At 35.3% G+C, this 19,441-nt stretch overlaps 1 protein-coding gene across 2 annotated transcripts in view; it reads left to right on the top strand.

The window, feature by feature from the left end:
* Nucleotides 1-19,441, top strand: part of LOC136858733 (uncharacterized) — a 184,637-nt gene that overhangs the window by 120,321 nt on the left and 44,875 nt on the right. For both annotated transcript variants that reach the window (XM_067138482.2, XM_067138483.2), the window contains one exon: nt 6,218-6,387. In XM_067138482.2, coding sequence (XP_066994583.2) covers nt 6,218-6,357 — 140 coding nt within the window. In that variant the 3' untranslated portion in view covers nt 6,358-6,387. The remainder of the gene's footprint in view (nt 1-6,217; nt 6,388-19,441) is intronic.

The following is a 19,441-nucleotide window of genomic DNA, read 5'->3' as shown; positions in this document are numbered from 1 at the left end:
CTGAATGAGTAAATTTATAATACCAATATAAATGGTCTGTTATTGGACATTATAAATTTTCCAGCTAACTCATTCCTGGTTGCCAGCGTTTCACCCCCGTGTGCTAGGTTGGGCTCGTCAGTTGGTACCTAGCACACCTACCAAGACGCGTGGCTAGTGCATACCGTGGAGGCCACTGCGTAGGCTACTTGGAGCCACCAGCAGTGCCAATGCACTATGAGAGACTTTGTCTCACTACCAAAAATTGATGCCTGCTTGGCCATCAGATGATATAGATGTTGATTCCCATAGGGAACTGCTGGTGGCTCCAAGTAGCCTACGCAGTGGCCTCCACGGTATGCACTAGCCACGCGTCTTGGTAGGTGTGCTAGGTACCAACTGACGAGCCCAACCTAGCACACGGGGGTGAAACACTGGCAACCAAGAACGAGTTAGCTGGAAAATTTATAATGTCCAATAACGGACCATTTATATTGGTATTATAAATTTACTCATTCGGGACAAAAATTTCAGATTCCTTATGGGAATCAACATCTATATCATCTGATGGCCAAGCAGGCATCAATTTCTGGTAGTGAGACAAAGTCTCTCATAGTGCATTGGCACTGCTGGTGGCTCCAAGTAGCCTACGCAGTGGCCTCCACGGTATGCACTAGCCATGCGTCTTGGTAGGTGTGCTAGGTACCAACTGACGAGCCCAACCTAGCACACGGGGGTGAAACACTGGCAACCAGGAATGAGTTAGCTGGAAAATTTATAATGTCCAATAACGGACCATTTATATTGGTATTATGTCTGTTCGTGGCGAAAACCCTTCAATCAATCAATCAATCAATCAATCAATCAATCAATCAATCAATCAATCAATCAATCAAATCACTACTGATCTGCATTTAGGGCAGTCGCCCAGGTGGCAGATTCCCTATCTGTTGTTTTCCTAGCATTTTCTTAAATGATTGCAAAGAAATTGGAAATTTATTGAACATCTCTCTTGGTAAGTTATTCCAATCCCTAACTCCCCTTCCTATAAATGAATATTTGCCCCAATTTGTCCTCTTGAATTCCAACTTTATCTTCATATTGTGATCTTTCCTACTTTTAAAGACACCATCCAAACTTATTCGTCTACTGATGTCCTCCCACGCCATCTCTCCACTGACAGCTCGGAACATACCACTTAAATACAAAGTATGTTAAAAGTATTATTATTTTTTATATCCACCTATTCAATACAAAGAGATCTTTTTAGAAATTAAATATTATTATAAAATGTTAAGGGACATGTTTCGCCCATATTAAGGGCATCATCAGCCTCAAACTCAAACCTGTATGGTGAAAAAACAGGATCCTGATTGCTCTTACAAGTCATAAAAAGATGATATCATTGTAGGTGTCTGTCCAAACATACAAATTGTTAGAATGTCCTTGGCTAAAATTGCAGTATCAAGCTGCATGTCAAAAGTTCACACGATTATACTTTCTGGAACGTTGAAAAACTTGTTGGGGTAGAGCAATAAACAGCTCAGTCTTTATAATGAAACAGAAATATGCCTCCTTGAATACTCCTGTTAGAGGATAAGAAAAAGCAAAGCTGATAAACTGTCACAGATGCCAATTTTGTCTGTTGTGAAAAGACAACAGTCTTCTTAAGTGGCTGTTCAGCTGCCTATAGTCTATTTAACTGGCTGAAGGAGTGAAAGTCGAATGCGTTTTGATAAGATAACTGTCTTCCTTAAGTAATTGTGGGAGCAAGGAAAAAGCATTCGGTTGTCTATAGATGTATTTATCTTGTTTGAAGGAGCGAAAGTCGAAGGTTTATCGACGCTGATAGAGCTCTTTGGTGTGAAGTCCTTTCGTCTGTAAAGATGTAAATTAGTTATGGAAAGGTTAGTTGAAGAAAAACAACGTTATGTGTAGGTTCATTTATTTCTTTGACTGTTATGCAGTTGCTGTGGTAGCGTTGAATGCCTGACACTTGTGCTTTTAGTATTGTATTGATGTGAGATTGGCGGAGGAGGGTGTGGTGGAGGGGAGAGGGTAGGCGGAGCATTAAGTTTATGTGTTGTTGGTTGCGAGAGATTTGCATGGTCGGACAGGGAGGGAATCGTGTTGGGTTGCGGGAGAATTGTGGGGCGGACATGAAGGGAGTCAAGTTAGTTAAAGTAGTGGAGGTTCTAGAATATATAAATAAAAAAAATAATAATATAAAAAATAATAATATTTGTAACATACTTTGTATTTACGTACATTTCAATACAGACCTAACATGAGAATTATAATGTATAACATACCACTTAGTCGAGCAGCTCGTCTCCTTTCTCCTTTCTCCCAAGTCTTCCCAGCCCAAACTTTGCAACATTTTTGTAATGCTACTCTTTTGTCGGAAATCGCCCAGAACAAATCGAGCTGCTTTTCTTTGGATTTTTTCCAGTTCCTGAATAAAGTAATCCTGGTAAGGGTCCCATACACTGGAACCATACTCAGGTTGAGGTCTCACCAGAGACAAATATGCTCTCTCCTTTACATCCTTACTACAACCCCTAAATACTCTCATAACCATGTGCAGAGATCTGTACCCTTTGTTTACAATCATATTTATGTGATTACCCCAATGAAGATCTTTCCTTATATTTATACCTAGGTATTTACAATGATCCCCAAAGGGAACTTTCACCCCATCAACGCAGTAATTAAAACTGAGAGGACTTTTCCTATTTGTGAAACTCACAACATGACTTTTATCCCCGTTTATCATCATACCATTGCCTACTGTCCATCTCACATCATTATCGAGGTCATTTTTCAGTTGCTCACAATCTTGTAACCTATTTATTACTTTGTACAGAATAACATCATCTGCAAACAGCCTTATCTCTGATTCCAATTCTTTACACATATCATTGATATATATAAGAAAACATAAAGGTCCAATAATACTGCCTTGAGGAATTTCCCTCTTAATTTTTACAGGGACAGATAAAGCTTCACCTGCTCTAATTCTCTGAGTTCTATTTTCTAGAAACAGAGCCACCCATTCAGTCATTCTTTTGTTAAGTCCAATTGCACTCATTTTTGCCAGTAGTCTCCCATGATCCACCCTATCAAATGCCTTAGATAAGTCAATTGCAATACAGTCCAATTGACCTCCTGAATCCAGGATATCTGCTATATCTTGCTGGAATCCTACAAGTTGGGCTTCAGTAGAATAACCTTTCCTAAACCCAAACTGCCTTCTGTCAAACCATTTATAAATTTTGCAAACATGTCTTATATAATCAGAAAGAATGCTTTCCCAAAGCTTACATACAATGCACGTCAAACTGACTAGCCTGTAATTTTCAGCTTTATGTCTATCACCCTTTCCTTTATATACAGGGGCCACTATAGCAACTCTCCATTCATTTGGTTAAGTTCCTTCATGCAAACAAAAATCAAACAAGTACTTCAGATATGGTACTATATCCCAAGTCATTGTCTTTAGTATATTCCCCAAAACCTTATCAATTCCAGGTGCTTTTCTAGTTTTCAACTTTTGTATCTTACTGTAAATGTCATTGCTGTCATAGGTAAATTTTAATACTTCATAAGATTGTCAAGTACTGTTGCGGTTCAACTGTTGATATATTTTGGTGAGTTTTAAGGCAGATTATGAAGTCTTGAGTTTTAAATTCAATTAAAAGGAGTTTGTTGGTAGCGACCTCTCTCTTGTCTGTATTCGTGTTGTGGATTTGCTGTATTGCTGTTGTTGTCGAGGTTGTGCGGTGTTGTGTTTAAGAACTTGCTGCATACTCACTGCGTAGACATTCAGATGCTCTAATCAATAACATCTTTGTGACATACACCAATGTCTAATGGCTACAATATTGTAATATATCAGCTGATGATGGCCATAGGTGGCCGAAACTGGTACTGATGTGTAAATAAAGTATTGATAGGTGGAACATCTTTCTTGTCTATATACATGCATCCAATCAATACAGAAATGAAACTTATAAATCATGATTGGGAGTTTCGTCCAGTACGATCATACCCTAGGTATCCATTCTCACAGAATGCACAGATAATTAGCTGATATAATGTAGTGGCGAGAACTGATGGAAAGTGATGGCATGCAATCCAATACGAACCAGTCTGTTGTGCATTTTATTGTGAAACTGGCTATGGCGTAGCTGCAGATGATGCGCTAATATGTTTTATAGGCTCGCAATAAACAGACATCCAGAAGTTGAATTTGTCCTGTGGTTCCAGATGGTATGAATTACAATGTCACACACTTTCCAGGAGGGATAGTTTTCTCTAACACAGTATGATTTTTATAGACAGACCGGAGTCAAGCAACATGTTCATCATTTTCAACATTTTCACCAGCTATGGGCCAAAAGCAGTGTTCATACCAAATAGCACATTTTCCTACTCTTGCTTGCTGTGACGTAAACATTCCCTAATGCCCATGCTAGGTCCATGACATGAAATAGAATCGCTGGAGGCAGACAACCTCCTACTTCTCACAGCACAATAAATAACTTCCCAGCCAATTTGCCATCCAGACTAACAGTAGGCATATTTGTATACACATGCATTAGGGCACTGACGTTCATTGCTCGTGCTATAACTCTCTTGGTACCTATAATTGCCAGGGTGCCTTCCCTATGCATTTCCTCGTCAAATCCTGATTTATGATATAGATGTTGATTTCCATAAGGAACCTTAAATATTTGTCCTGAATGAGTAAATTTAAATGATATTTTAAATCCTGATTGGTCGGTGTTGAAAATGAATTCTGCACTAAACAATGGGTTAAAGTGGTTTACCTCATCTATAAATACTCAAGTCGATTCTGTGTTACTGTGCATCCTCAAATTGCCGCTTTGGAATCTCGTTGTTTTATGTTGTCCAATGCTGTAGTTCCGTTTGAAGTTGTGCAGCCATCCACTACATCCGTTGAAGTCACTGTAATCTATGTTGTGTGCAGTTTTATGCCCACAACATAGTAGGTCACTATCATGCACATCGTGTAACTTGTCTTGAGCGTCCTTGAATCGCACCAACAATCTTTTTATCAGGTTCGCCTTGCCCTCCCTTGAAGTACCATAGTTTTCTTATGCACCACACGGTCATATTGCTGCAGACGTATTCAAAATCTGTTAGTAATAATTTTTTTACTACGTTGTGGATGGTCATTCATGTATGTAATTATGTCTTGTACCCGCTTGCTGGGCAGCGATTTTTCTGTACTACGCTTCACTGGAGTTGGAAGTTGTGACTCTGACACGGACGATCAACTACATGTCTGGACATCTATATCACTTTCATCCGCATCAGTGCAATTCGCATATGCATTGTCCACATAGTCGAGAGTATACAAAACTACACATTCCATTGACTCATCTTGCAAAAACGCTAATATATCATCTGCCACTTGCTTCTCACTCTGCAAAATATTTTGCTCTCCTTTCAGACGGAATGTCAACATCCGCAACTGTTGTTGTAGATATAAAGCAATGTTTGCTTTGTTTATAGTTGCCATTGCACTGGTTTATATCAATACTACGAGCAGTACAGCACTGCTGTAATGTACGTGTTGTCAGTGCAGTTTAACTGTGTCTCATAGCCTCACGCCCTATTCACTTTTGGATACCTACAGCTCTGCCTCCTCTTGCCATTAGCAGCCAATACTGCGCATGCAGGGTAGACGATAGACAGGGCTTAGAATGCATTCAATATCATTGGCCGTTCGTGACCTCGCATTCATGAGGGTTCCTTGTCGGTCTTGCAGATACCACATACTGAAATTACATTCAATTTAACAGTGTCACATTCCATGTAGCTCATCAGGCCAGGCAATACCCTAGGATCTGGAATTACCTACCTGCCTTTCACCAAACAAGCGGAAAGAGCTGCTGCGACTAAGAAAAGGGGAAGGTTATAGAAGACAGTTTGACCTCGAGTTGGGTGCCACAGGGTGTACCTTGTTGTATTTAGATTGACACATAAAAATAAACCGATGCAAGATATAAAAGGGGATTATTTTTCTCCTTCAATTCCATATAAAAAATTATGGTGCATGATATATGTATGTATTGAAAAATGTGTCTCATTTATAATAATTATTCATTCAATCACAACTGTAAATTTTTCTGTTTTGATTATATATGGGTCGTATGTAGTAATTGGTAGCATGTCAAAATATCCATAATGTATTTTTATTACAATACAGGTGATCCTCTGATTCAACGCCACTGCACATCAGCCTGTACTGCTAACGGAAAAGTCAGCTTGGCAACTGCACCTATAGCTGAACAGCATTCAAATATAGCTCTCCAGTACCTTTTAAGTAATGATACATCTTTTAAATAAGAAACTCATGGATATCAGGAAGATGTAGAGGTATTTTTAGAAATAATTCACATTTATTTTCAGTGGTCAAACATCATTAAAATGTAATATATTTAATAGCAGATCACTGTTCAACACACTGTACAACAAAATAACTGGTAACAGAAAACAATAATGGATTCTAAAAGTAACACTTATAAATTTTTCCAGTCACAAATATTATTAACAAATAAGTAACACATTACATTCAAACAGTTACATGCTATTTACACACAAATATATTTTTCAGTATTTTACAAATAAACATTGAGTTTATGGTAGGAAGCAAATAAAAATGAACAGTATAATTTGTTAGTTGACGAGTGCCCACAAGATTCAGGAAATGTTGCAAATGACTGCATATTTTGTGGATGCCAGAAGACTGATGAAATTCTGATATGTTTGTGAGACACAGGGAATGTTTATTAATCCTATGTTACACTATGGAGGCTAAGTTTATTCATCTGGATGACCTACTAATCAAATGAAGCATTGTGCAGCTCTTTGATATTAAAGTAAATAGTCAAAACCAGTTTGAAAACACAGTTATAAAGCATGCTTTAAATAATAATAAGTGGGAGGGGAAAAAAATAATCATTTATTAACAAAATTAAGCTGCTTGCATCTACACAAGCAATATAATCTTATGTTTTATTAATAATTGTTGCACTTATTTCTTCCATTTTATGCCATTATAAAACTAAAAATTCTAGATCCCTTTTTCTGTCAAAAATTTAGGAATGTAGTATAATTATTATGGTTAGATTACTATGAGCACCTTAAGAATAGAAGAAAAAAGATCCAATTAAAAAAGGAAACCATAGCATAATGCATATCAAAATTATGTATTGTCTCCTGTGTTTGAATTATTAGGGATGTAATTGACCAGAGTAAATCCATGTGAGCACCCTTCAATCACAACTTAAATGAAAACATGTCTATCCTGAGAAAAGGTATTGTGAGCAAATATTGAGTGAACCATGGCTTCTTGGTATGCTGAAATGCCTGTATTTAATGAATGAGGTTCGACTCAGTATCAGCTGCTGACAGTAATAAAATTACTAAGAAAAATGTTTCTACTAGCACACTTCATTCTAAGTATGAAAAGTCTTACCTTCCTTAAAAAATACATAATTGAATATTTTAAAAAATGTGTTTTATCACAATTTTTCATCTCTTAAGGTATTAGAAATACCACAAAACAAAACAAAACTATTGTTCTTAATACAGGTTTCACATTTGACCAACTGACCAACCATTTATTGACAAGTATAAAAAGGTTATACAATGGCAGTTTCTCTCCTGTGAATACTTCTCAATAAGCCAACATTTGTTAAAGGATATACAAGTCAGTCATACATCTTAAAACTTTCAAACACAACTTTTGTTGTTTGTTAAACCTTTCATTCTTAAGGATAATTGTACTCAAACAACTTAATATCTCCTCTTTATTCTTGCATACACATTTCATCTTGCCAAAAGATTATTTTCATTCAAAATCAAATCTAGCTTCAGAGGACAAGAAGTACATGACAACTTGCAAGTATTCCTCTATGCTTAACAAATAACGGTTATAAGTACATGTAGATGTGATACGTGTAAGAAACAAATTTAGCAGGTTCTAACAGTGATACAATTTAATTAGAACATATACCACCTAGACTGGACTGCATGATTTATGTAACACACATGGAAATCAACAGCACATTTCCTGAAAATTCTTCTTCTTATGTAGATGATTACTTTGAATACCGACCGTAACAAACTAAAATGCTGCAGTGATGATTCCCCATCCCACACGGCTGCCATAAAGTAAGTTATGTAAAACTCGCATACTTTGCAATTTCTTGTTCTCCTACTCCCCCTCTCTAATGGCACTAAAGCGACTGCTGCTCAGCAGATTACAAGGTGACACGTGGTCAGCGTGACAAATCCTATCGGCTGTTCTTCTTGGCTTTCTGGACTGGGGCAGAAGGGCCTCCAGGTGAGGGGTAGACATACTACCTCTATAGAGTGTAGGGCCAACTTCTTGTTCTCCTATCAATTTATTTTGTTGTTTGTAAATATTAAAATATTACAGTTATTGGGCATTGTTTGGATCCAAGTTAGAATACTTCTGGTTTCTTAAAGGATCTAATTTGTTTTTCAATATTCTGAAGTTGTTGCTTTATATTTCTGTCACTGTAGAGTAAATTTTTTAAAAAGTAATAAAGTTTAAATTTGAATTTATAATGGACATGCTGATAATATCAGCTATATTATATATGTCTGCAGTTTAAATGTGTGAAATCCATGTCAGTAGATCTAATGACATGTTAAAGAACTGATTTCCAGGACAAAATTATGGAATTCTGACATCTCTTAGTAGTTGAAGAGATGTTAAATTCACAGTATTAGCAGTTTTCAAATACAAAACATCCCTTCATCTATAAATCGTAACTTTAGTACTACAATAACTTGAATTTTTCCACTTTCAAGTTATTTACTGTTGAATTACCTGGATGAAGTGTTCTGTTGAATGTTACAGCATAATGCACGCTTCAGCAAGTAGATATGTGTAAGATTGAAGTATTTGTTATCCAGTTGAGAGCATTTGTTAATGACTTGAAGGATGGGTTTGAGGGAATTTTGGAGTTTGTACTACTACTACTACTACTACTACTACTACTACTACTACTACTACTACTAAAGTGAACAATGTGGTAGCTACATTTTATAATTAATTTTTTTTGTGGTAGATTTCACTATTTCCTTTCTTTATCCTCTTTTCGAGGGAATCAGAGAGAAATGTGACCTTTTAATTTTTCATAATTTTTTTTGTGAAATTAAAGAATACACCATTTTTAACGTACTGAGCAGTGGCTGCGTGTGTTAACGTGTTATGGCTATAAAGCCAAGTTCTGCATTTAGGAGACGTGGGAGTTCGAAGCCCACTGCCGGCTGTTCTGAGAATGGTTTTCTGTGGTTTCCCATTTTCACTTTCAGGAAAATGCTGGGACAGTTCCTATTTGTAGGCCACAGTTGATTCATTCCACCTGCCCAATTTCGTTCACTGTAATTAATTTTATCATTAACTCTTCAACTGAGATTAGTGACAGGAAGGGCATCTGCCTGTCAAAACATGCCATATAAATTCAACTCACCTTATCCCTGACTCTGTATCAAGAAACAGGACTAAAGGGTAGATAGAGAAAAAAAACAGCAGCCCCGTGAAACTGTCATGTTAATTCTACAGTATCATTGAATGTTAGTGACAATAATCCTGATTCAGAAATAGAACCCGAAGATTTCAGCCCTTCCATTTTGGAATATGAATCATTTAATTATGGGTTTGATGAAAGGCCCGAAGGCATAAAGATGATAATAATAATAATAATAATAATAATAATAATAATAATAATAATAATAATAATAATAATAATAATAATAATAATAATAAGTTATTGGTTGTATATCCTACTAACTACTTTTACAGTTTTCAGAGATGTAGAGGTGCTGGAATTTTGTCCCAGATGAGTTATTTACATACCAGTTAATCTACCAACACAAGGCTAATGTATATGAGCAACTTCAAATACCACCAGACCGAACTTGCCAAGTTGGGCTTAGAAGGCCAGTGCTCTACTGTCTCAGCTACTCAGCCCAGCAAGGAAGAAAGGCAATAAGTCTAAGAAGTTATTCATGTTTTGTTCTTGAAAGACCATTGAAAGGAAAATAGTTTTCTGTGGAGAAAACACCTGAAGATGAAATTGTTAATTTCCAGCCTTTCAGAAATAGAGCTGGAAAAAATGGAAGAAATACCCGTAAGAACAGACAACCTCAGGAAATGACTTAGACATCCTGAGTGGTGGGCGAGAAATGTTTTGAAAGCTACTGCAATGAGGAGAATGTTTTATTTCATCCAAAAAGAAGCCTAAAGTGCCCATGTCGAATTTATTCACAGTAACACAGACAAAGTCTACAAAAAGAGTACAACTGGGCAGAATTCTTGGAGGAATTTTAATGTGGTTTTTATTTACCTCGAAACATACCATAGAGTTCAAGTTTATAAGGCCATGTTTTTAAGCACACTTGGTATTTGTAAAAGTGTTGCGAATATAGTGCAATGAAGAAAAGTATGTGAAGAAGGTAGGAGGGGTCACCACTTAAGGAAAGTTACTTTACCAGAACATTTGAACATGTAAGGAATAATACATTGAGTTCAGTCTTACTGCTGCCAGTTAGCGTCAAAAAGAAAATACATCACACTAATGTAGTACTCCATATAGAAATCTGCTTGCACAGAAAATGGCCTTGAAGTTGCTACTGCTGCTACAGAGAGATACTTATAGAGGAGTACAATCTTGGTTTTCACCATTGCAGAAAGGACGAGTGTTACCTCTGCATGGCCTAGAGAATTCCTAGGATCATTACTGAGCAGGTTAAAACTGATTATGATGGCAGTCTTTTAGCAGAAAACAGGCAAGGCAAAGAACAAGCTCAAAACTTAAATATTTTTCCAATTGCAACTTCGATTTACAGCAAGTTTTGTTGGCTTCAACTGATCTAGCCAACAATGCTCCGTTTTACAAGCAACCATTCAAATTTTTTAACTTCCCAGTGTACAAAGTGAATTCAAAGTTTCATGTTGCTGGAAGTAGAGGAAGCTGGCAGAACATATTCTGGTTGAATTTATCCAAATGACCACTATTCATTATGATGTTCAAAGAACACTTCGACAAAGGCTCCAGGCTGTAACTAAAGAACAAGAAACATCAATTGGGCCTCACTGTTGGACAACAAATCTGTATATGCATCCTTCCTGCCTATAACCAAGGAAACATATCTCTCTGTTCTAGTCCATTCCTTCATCATTAGGACCAGAATAAAGACCATTTTATGAACATCTTTATTACAGAGACCCAAAACGTGGATGTGAAGAAGACTATGCAATGTTTGGAAGCATGCAGCTAAAAGCATTCCTTTAAAAATAAAAAGTTTTTAACAGGTTCTGCTGAAACTAATTTATGAATAAATTTTTTTTAGAAACTACCTGAAAAAGATACAACTTAATTAAAATTAGAATGACATGTTTCGTTCTTGAAATTCAGAAATGTATAAACATGCATGTTTAAAATCTGTTTAAATCCTTAGATAATTGAAATTTGGAACTTTTTTTAATGAAGTCCTCACTTCGCTTCAGTCTAGCATCAAATGCAAGGTGGTATAATACTCTCGTCGTTGGCTAGTTAGTTAACTTTCCATTACGTCATATTACGGTTATGTCAATGAGACTCTGAACTGTACTGTTTTATGTGTTATTATTATTATCATCATCATCGTATTTTATTAGTCTTGTGAATTTTGTAGGGGTTCTTTATTGAGCATTTAATGGGCTGGCTAGTTTACTGGTACTTTTCCAATATATCATTTTCTGTTGACATCAATGCCTTTTTCTGGAAGTGTACTTTTAATATTTCGATATCTTTTAATGCCTGTGTAGGACTATTTACTTTTATTTTCAATTTGTACATTTTTAAATCTATGTTTATGTCTTTGACCTGATGTAAGTTGTCATATACAGTATGTGCTTTCTGAAGGCTAAATGCTGACTGCATCTAATCACATTTTTGTGTTCTTTGTATCTGGTGTGAAAATTAAGTTTTGTTTAGCCTATATATGTGACATTGTAGTTTGTTTCTTGATATTTGAGTTCACTGAACTTATGTTACCATTTCTATTATTATTATTATTATTATTATTATTATTATTATTATTATTATTATTATCATATTTTAATTATTTTTGAACATTAGTTACGGGTTCTGTAATGAGCTTTTCAAGGGTTGGCTATTTTTCCATTCATTTTCCGTTATGCCATATTTGGTTCCACTAATGCTTTTCATGGAACTATACCCATAGATCTATTATTATTATTGTGAACTACTGTGTGCTTTATCCCTTAAAAACGTTCTTCCACTGGACCTTAAACAAGCACTTCTATTTCCAATCTTTGACTACTGTGACAGTATACTGATGTGACCTAACCTGTGAACAAGCAGTAAAACTACATGTACTGAACTCTGCATTCGATATGCCTTCCAGCTCGAACATGATGCTCACATAACACCATAATACAAAAAGTTGGGATGTTTACGTTTAAATGTCCGTAGAAAAATCCACCAAATGACCCTCGTCTATGAGTTGCTTTCTATAAACAGCCCCACCTATCTATCATCCCATTTTAGGCTTCACTCCACAAAATGAATATTCGTTCTGGATCATTATCTGAAATACCGCTGCATCAAACAAATACCTAGTCATTCATTCCTGGTCACTGCTTCTATGTATGGAATACAATCCCGGTAGATATTAAAAAGTCTTGCTCATCTAGGACGTTTAAAACAGCCTACCGTAAAATCCTCCAGAGTTCATACAGTTCACTGGAATCAATGCAAGAGGAATGACATGTGAATGAAACCAAAAGTTACTTATTAAAGTATCTCAGGCTATCCCATTTACGTTTTTACTCTTCTCATTTAACACTATGCATTGTTCCTAGAAATATATAACATAGTAACATGGTTTTTAGTGAACTCAGATTGTAACATAGTAATATTCTGTTAATTTCTTTTTGCCTCATACTAGAATGAGTGTTCCTTTAAGCTACTTAGATATATTCTTTAGCAATTAATTTGATTACTTTCTGTTGTTGTCTCTTCTTATCTCATAAACTGTAATTGATTACCATGATATTTTAAATTAATGCTGTAAAAGTCTAAAAACTGTATGTGGTTAAGTGTAAGAGAGGGCCACTTTATAAATACAAAAATAAATAAATAATTGTGTATTTGGGAGTTAATTTAATTTAACGATTTGATGGAACAATATATGAACTCAATTAAAGAGTATCTTGAAAGACATTATTTTTATTCATAAATGATAACCTAATAAAACGTCTGAAGTGGCCAAGACACTGCATAAATTCAGAGAATAAGAATATTCTAACCCACATTCTAAACCTTTAAGTCAAGAGTAACCTCCAGTGGGATACATTAAGGCACAGTACCAGTATTTGCCTGGTATGAAAAATGGGAAACCACACAAAACCATCTTCAGGGCTGCCGACAATGGCGTTCGAATCCACTATCTCCCGCAAGAAAGCTGACAGCTATGCGACCCAAACCACATGGCCAGTTGCTTGGTAAATACTTATAAAAATACAATTAAAACACAATAATAATAATAATAATAATAATAATAATAATAATAATAATAATAATAATAATAATAATAGGCCAAACAAAACTTAATTTCTACATCGGATACAAAGAACACAAAAATGCAATTAGATACAATCAAGCATTCAGAAAGCATGTACTGTATATGACAACTCATACCAGGTGAAAGACATCAACACAGATCTAAAAATTTACACACTGGAATAATAATACAAGTACAATTCCAGAAAGAGGTGTTGACGCAAACAGAAAATTACCGGTAAACTAGCCAGCTCATTAAATGTTCATTAAAGAACCCCTACCTAATTCACAAAACAATTAAAATACAATGATGATAATGTATGCATGTTGGGTATTCAGCCCGAATGCTGGTTTGATCCTCCACAGCTCCGCCAACAGCTGTCACAGATAGTCCAAGTGTCATTGAAGAGGCATACTAGGGAAATGAGGAATGAGGTGGTTTACCGTTTCTTTCCTCACCAGGCCAGAAGTTGTTCTTAATAATAATAATAATAATAATAATAATAGGAGCACTAAGAATAATCGTAATAAAAACTTAAAATACAGTTTAGCATGTCGCTGACCTAATTGGAGCATGAAGTAACGTAAAGTTAGTCCGGCCCTGCGGTGTAGGGGCAACACGTCCGCCTGTCACCTGGCAACCCCGGGTTCGATTCCCAGCCAGGTCAGGGGTTTTTAATTGTAATTGATTGATATCCCTGGCCTGGGGACTGTGTGTTTGTGTCGTCCTTAACGTTCCTTGCCTCACATTCAATACTCTACACTTCCACAATTCCACTTACATGCAGGTTCCTCTCAAATGGTGAAATTAGTGGCAAAAGATCTTCATAGGTCAACGCCACGAACAAATATCATTAAAAATAAATAAAACAAACAAAGAACGTAAAGTTAACTGACTGACTATCCAAGTGAACTCATGCCAACAAGAGAGTATTACACCACCTTGCATTCAATGCTAGAATGGATAGAAATAAAGTCTTCATTAAGAAAAGTTCCAAATTTCAATTATTTAAGGATTTAAACATCAATGTTTACACAGTTCTGATAATTTTCAAGTTCGATTTGATAGAATTTAATGATGTTCTTTCAAGAATGAAACATGCCATTCTATTTTTAATTAAGTTTTTTTTTTCAGGTAGTTTCTAAGTTTATTTATTCATAAATTAGTTTTGAAGTTAGAATTAATATCTCGCGTTAATTCTAACTTTTTCATCATCATGTTCTATTTCTTAGAGGTTCTATTGGTTCCAACTTGGATTGGGAATTTTTCTCACACCATAGCAAGAATCCATTATATTATAAGAATGTTGCATGGTTATATCTACATTTAATTTCTGTATCAGAAATATTGGACCTCAAGCAAGACAGACACCCTCTGTGCCAATGTTCAATTCTCTACCTGAAGATGCACTTGGAATTTTAGAACTCAGTAGAAGCATCTGGACCTTGCATTCAACTGTCATATTACGTTTTTAAAGTGCAATTTTAGAGCATTCACTAATGAGGGTATATTTTAATCATCACTGTAAAAGTTGCATGATAACTATTCTTACAGTCTGATTGTAACTGACATAAATCCTAAGAATGTTATTTGTCACTCATCAATATAACATTATTTTATTTATAACAGTTCATCAATCCACCATTTTATATGTACATTATCGCATCACATACACAGTTCATTCTTTTAAATTTTATTTCCACATTGTAATTCTGACTTAGGACTTCGGCAAATCCATAAGTGTATCTTAGTTAGGCTGATGATGACCCATATAGGGTCGAAACTAGTTCCTTGGTAATATATTGTAATGTATTTATAGACATTGCAATTAGACATTGCAAGTATTGAGTAGATGGAATAAACTTTGTAAATTATATGTAATCTCAATTCAATACGGAACCAATAATGAAATTTATAACCTTGAATGATGACGCTAACCAAGCAAAACAAAAAGCCTTCCAATACCTAGGCATAAAACTAAAAATAACCAAGATATGCAAAGATGTCTATTTCCTTAAGCAGTGCATTTTATTTGATTTAATGCCAAACTTTCTAAGAAACAACAAAAAGAAACACCGGATCACATCACAAACTATTAAAACTCAAAATAAGACTAATAAAATTTGGTTGAAAGACGAAATCAGATTCTTATACAGGAACAAAATCATTCTTAAATCACAAATTATACGAGACTCACCTTGCAGCAACAAAACTACTTTCTAATGCGCACTGGACACTATTCTATCAACTAGCTGAAGACAAACTATTTAAAGATTTAGCCAAAAAACAACATAATTTAGAGCAAAAACTTAATAAATTAAAGAACTCTAAACTGTACGACGACTGGTAGACGATTGCACGCAGTTCCATCCACCTATCATCAATTTATCCAAGACACCCCTAAGTGAAAATGAACTAGTAATTTTAGCCAAGGGACCCAAGCACAACAGGCCCAATTCGAATACAATTAGTTCAACCATTACAATGATTACAGAATCAGAGCTAGCTATCTCAAAAATGCCATTAGATACACAAGATGAATTAAGAATTGAGGTAAAAAAGAAGCTCAACAACATCCTTTCTCATAATAATTTACTCAACCTTTCTGACAACACTAGTAACAAGAAAATAACAGCTGAGCAAAAACTTCTACATGCCCTAAATGAGAAAATAAAAGACAACGATCTAATTGTGACTAAAGCTGACAAAGGCAACACAACAGTAATTATCGATAAAAATGAATACATCAGTAAAACACCTGATTTCTTCACAGATAGTTCTTTTTCCGTAATTAAAAAAGATCTTACTCAAAAAGTCCAAAGACTCCTCAAAAAAGCTCTAAAAAACACCTCCTTTCTGCTTACCCAACAAGAGAAAAGTCAACTTATAAGTATGAACCCGGGTCTTCCTACTGCCAGAGCATTCCCGAAGATACGTAAGTCCAGTGTTCCCATTCGACCAATCATTAATTATAGACCGAGTCCATTGTACAAAATATCGCAATTTATCCAAAGGTTCTTAAGGAATAACTACCAATTCTTACCCAAGAAGTCCATTAAAAACACATATGAATTAATAGATAAACTAAATAAGTTCAGCATGCAACCCGATTATTCACTCCACTCTTTTGATATTATAAACATGTACCCTAGCATCCAAATTTCCAAATTAATTCCCATCATTGAAAAATAACTTGAACAAAAATAGTCATTTGAGTAAATTAGAGATTCAAGACTTTATTACGTTACTTAAATTGGTCGTAAACAACAACTTTTTCACGTTCAATGGCATCATTTACCAACAGAACGGTCTGGCAATGGGTTCACCAGCCTCAGGTATTCTTGCGGAAATTTACCTTGATTTCCTTGAGAACACTAAAATTAACAACAAATTTGATAATATTCTCTTCTGGGCCAGGTATGTTGATGATGTTCTAGTAATTATAAATGAAAAATCAACAGACGCTCCTACCACCCTTCAAGGGTTAAACAGCATCGACTCCCATATCAAATTTACCCTGGAATCAGAAACAGATCAAAAGATCAACTTTCTAGATCTAACCATCATAAAACATCCAGATTCTTTAACCTATAAAATTAATAGAAAACCCACCCAATCCGCAGTTACTATTCGTCAAGATTCAACGCACCCCAACCTCATAAAAGAGCAACATATAATAGCCTAGTTCACAGAGCATTCAACATACCCATGACCAAGAAAGATCTTTCCATTGAATTGAATACTATTCGCGGTATAGCAAAATTCAACGGCTTCGGTAGCCACTTTATAGAAAGTATTATCAATAAACATAAATTTTGTCCCAAACCAACACTTAAGAAAGAACTACCTAAATATGAATCCTTTTCCACTTTCACTTTTAATAACGAAATTCATAAGATCACTAATATTTCCAAGAAAAAAGGCATAAAAATAGCATTCAAAACTAATAATAACAGTACACACATCCTACATAACACGTCACACATCGACAAGGTCAATAGGTACGCAAAAACAGGTGTTTACAGGCTCAAATGTAACTCCTGCGCTAATATTTCTTATGTAGGGCAAACTGGAAGAAGCTTTAATATAAGATATTTGGAACACATCAACGCAGTCAAATATAATAAATTTTTAGCTATCGGCCAACATAGGGTTGATTACAATCATAAATTCACGAACATTGAACTAGACATGGACATTCTTAAAACAGCTAACAAGGGCCCTCTGGTTAATATAACTGAGAATTTTTATATTCATCTGGACCAGTACTTTAATACTAACTATAACCTTAATGAAATAACGGAAAAGTCTAATATTTTAATTTGATTTATTCATTACCTATTTCAGAAAAAACAAGTTAGCAGATCAAAAATCTTTCTTTAAGATAATAAAAGGTCCTCCGCCGTTACAATTGCCACCATTTTCCCCACCCGCCGGCCCTGCCTTAAGCCACTTCCCATTTCCCCAGCCCTCCCTTCGCATGTCACCCACTCCACTGGATTGCTCCTCCCTTCACCAACTTCTTCCCCTCCTATTCCATGCCATTCTCATTCCCTTAGTTGCACTCTCCCGGTAAGGTTGTTCGCATTGCGTCCAAGGTGAGTACTCGTTGTTTTCTCTTTTCGTTTTTCGCCATTCCCTTCTTTAAAAAAAAAAATCTCACGTCAATTCTTTTTCATCATCAGGTTCTATTGATTCCAACTTGGATTGGGAATTTTCCTCACACCATAGCAAGAATCCATTATATTATAAGAATGTTGCATGGTTATATCTACATTTAATTTCTGTATCAGAAATATTGGACCTCAAGCAAGACAGACACCCTCTGTGCCAATGTTCAATTTTCAATTCTCTACCTGAAGATGCACTCGGAATTTTAGAACTCAATAGAAGCATCTGGACTTTGCATTCAACTGGCATATTACATTTTTAAAGTGCAATTTTAGAGCATTCACTAACGAGGGCATATTTTAATCATCACTGTAAAAGTTGCATGATAACTATTCTTACAGCCTGATTGTAATTGACGTAAATCCTAAACATTTTATTTGTCACTCATCAATATAAAATTATTTTATCTATAACAGTTCATCAATCCACCATTTTATATGTACATTATCGCATCACATACACAGTTCATTCTTTTAAATTTTATTTCCACAATGTAATTCTGACTTAGGACTTCGGCAAATCCATAAGTGTATCTTAGTTAGGCTGATGATGACCCATATGGTCGAAACTAGTTCCTTGATAATATATTGTAATGTATTTATAGACATTGCAATTATTGTACAGTACTGAGTAGGTGGAATAAACTTTGTAAATTATATAAAATTTAATTCTCAAATATATATATTATCAGTGGTTCTATCGATAAATACTACATAACTAAAGTTATACAGAATTAAATTTCCGATGATTTATGTCATACATTGTTACCGTACCAGCTTTGATAACACAGATAATCAAGAATTTGTATTTTTGTTGCTCTGTCCATATCAATGCCGAGCCACGAGAAAATGGGTTAACACAATTTAATGAAAGTAGGTATATAGAGTTGGGGAGTAAGAAACTACAGTCTAGGTTATGAACAATTTTATTCACCCGGGATGAAATTGTAGTTAAGGGGAAGCCTCCTAAATTTTAATTTGTAAATTCCAATGTTATTGGTCCTATCAAAATGTACTACATAACAAAAGTTATAGAAAATATAATTTCCAATCATTTATGTTTTATTCACTTTAACCATGATAAGAGTGGTATTTCGGAGCCTGAAGAAAACTAAATGTTGAAGGCCTACAATATCGAAAGCGCATAACATTGA

The sequence above is a fragment of the Anabrus simplex genome, chromosome 1, assembly GCF_040414725.1.
Source record: "Anabrus simplex isolate iqAnaSimp1 chromosome 1, ASM4041472v1, whole genome shotgun sequence".
Taxonomy (NCBI): Eukaryota; Metazoa; Arthropoda; class Insecta; order Orthoptera; family Tettigoniidae; genus Anabrus; species Anabrus simplex.
Note: the sequence above shows the minus strand (reverse complement) of the source record. Positions and strands in the feature narration are given on the sequence as shown.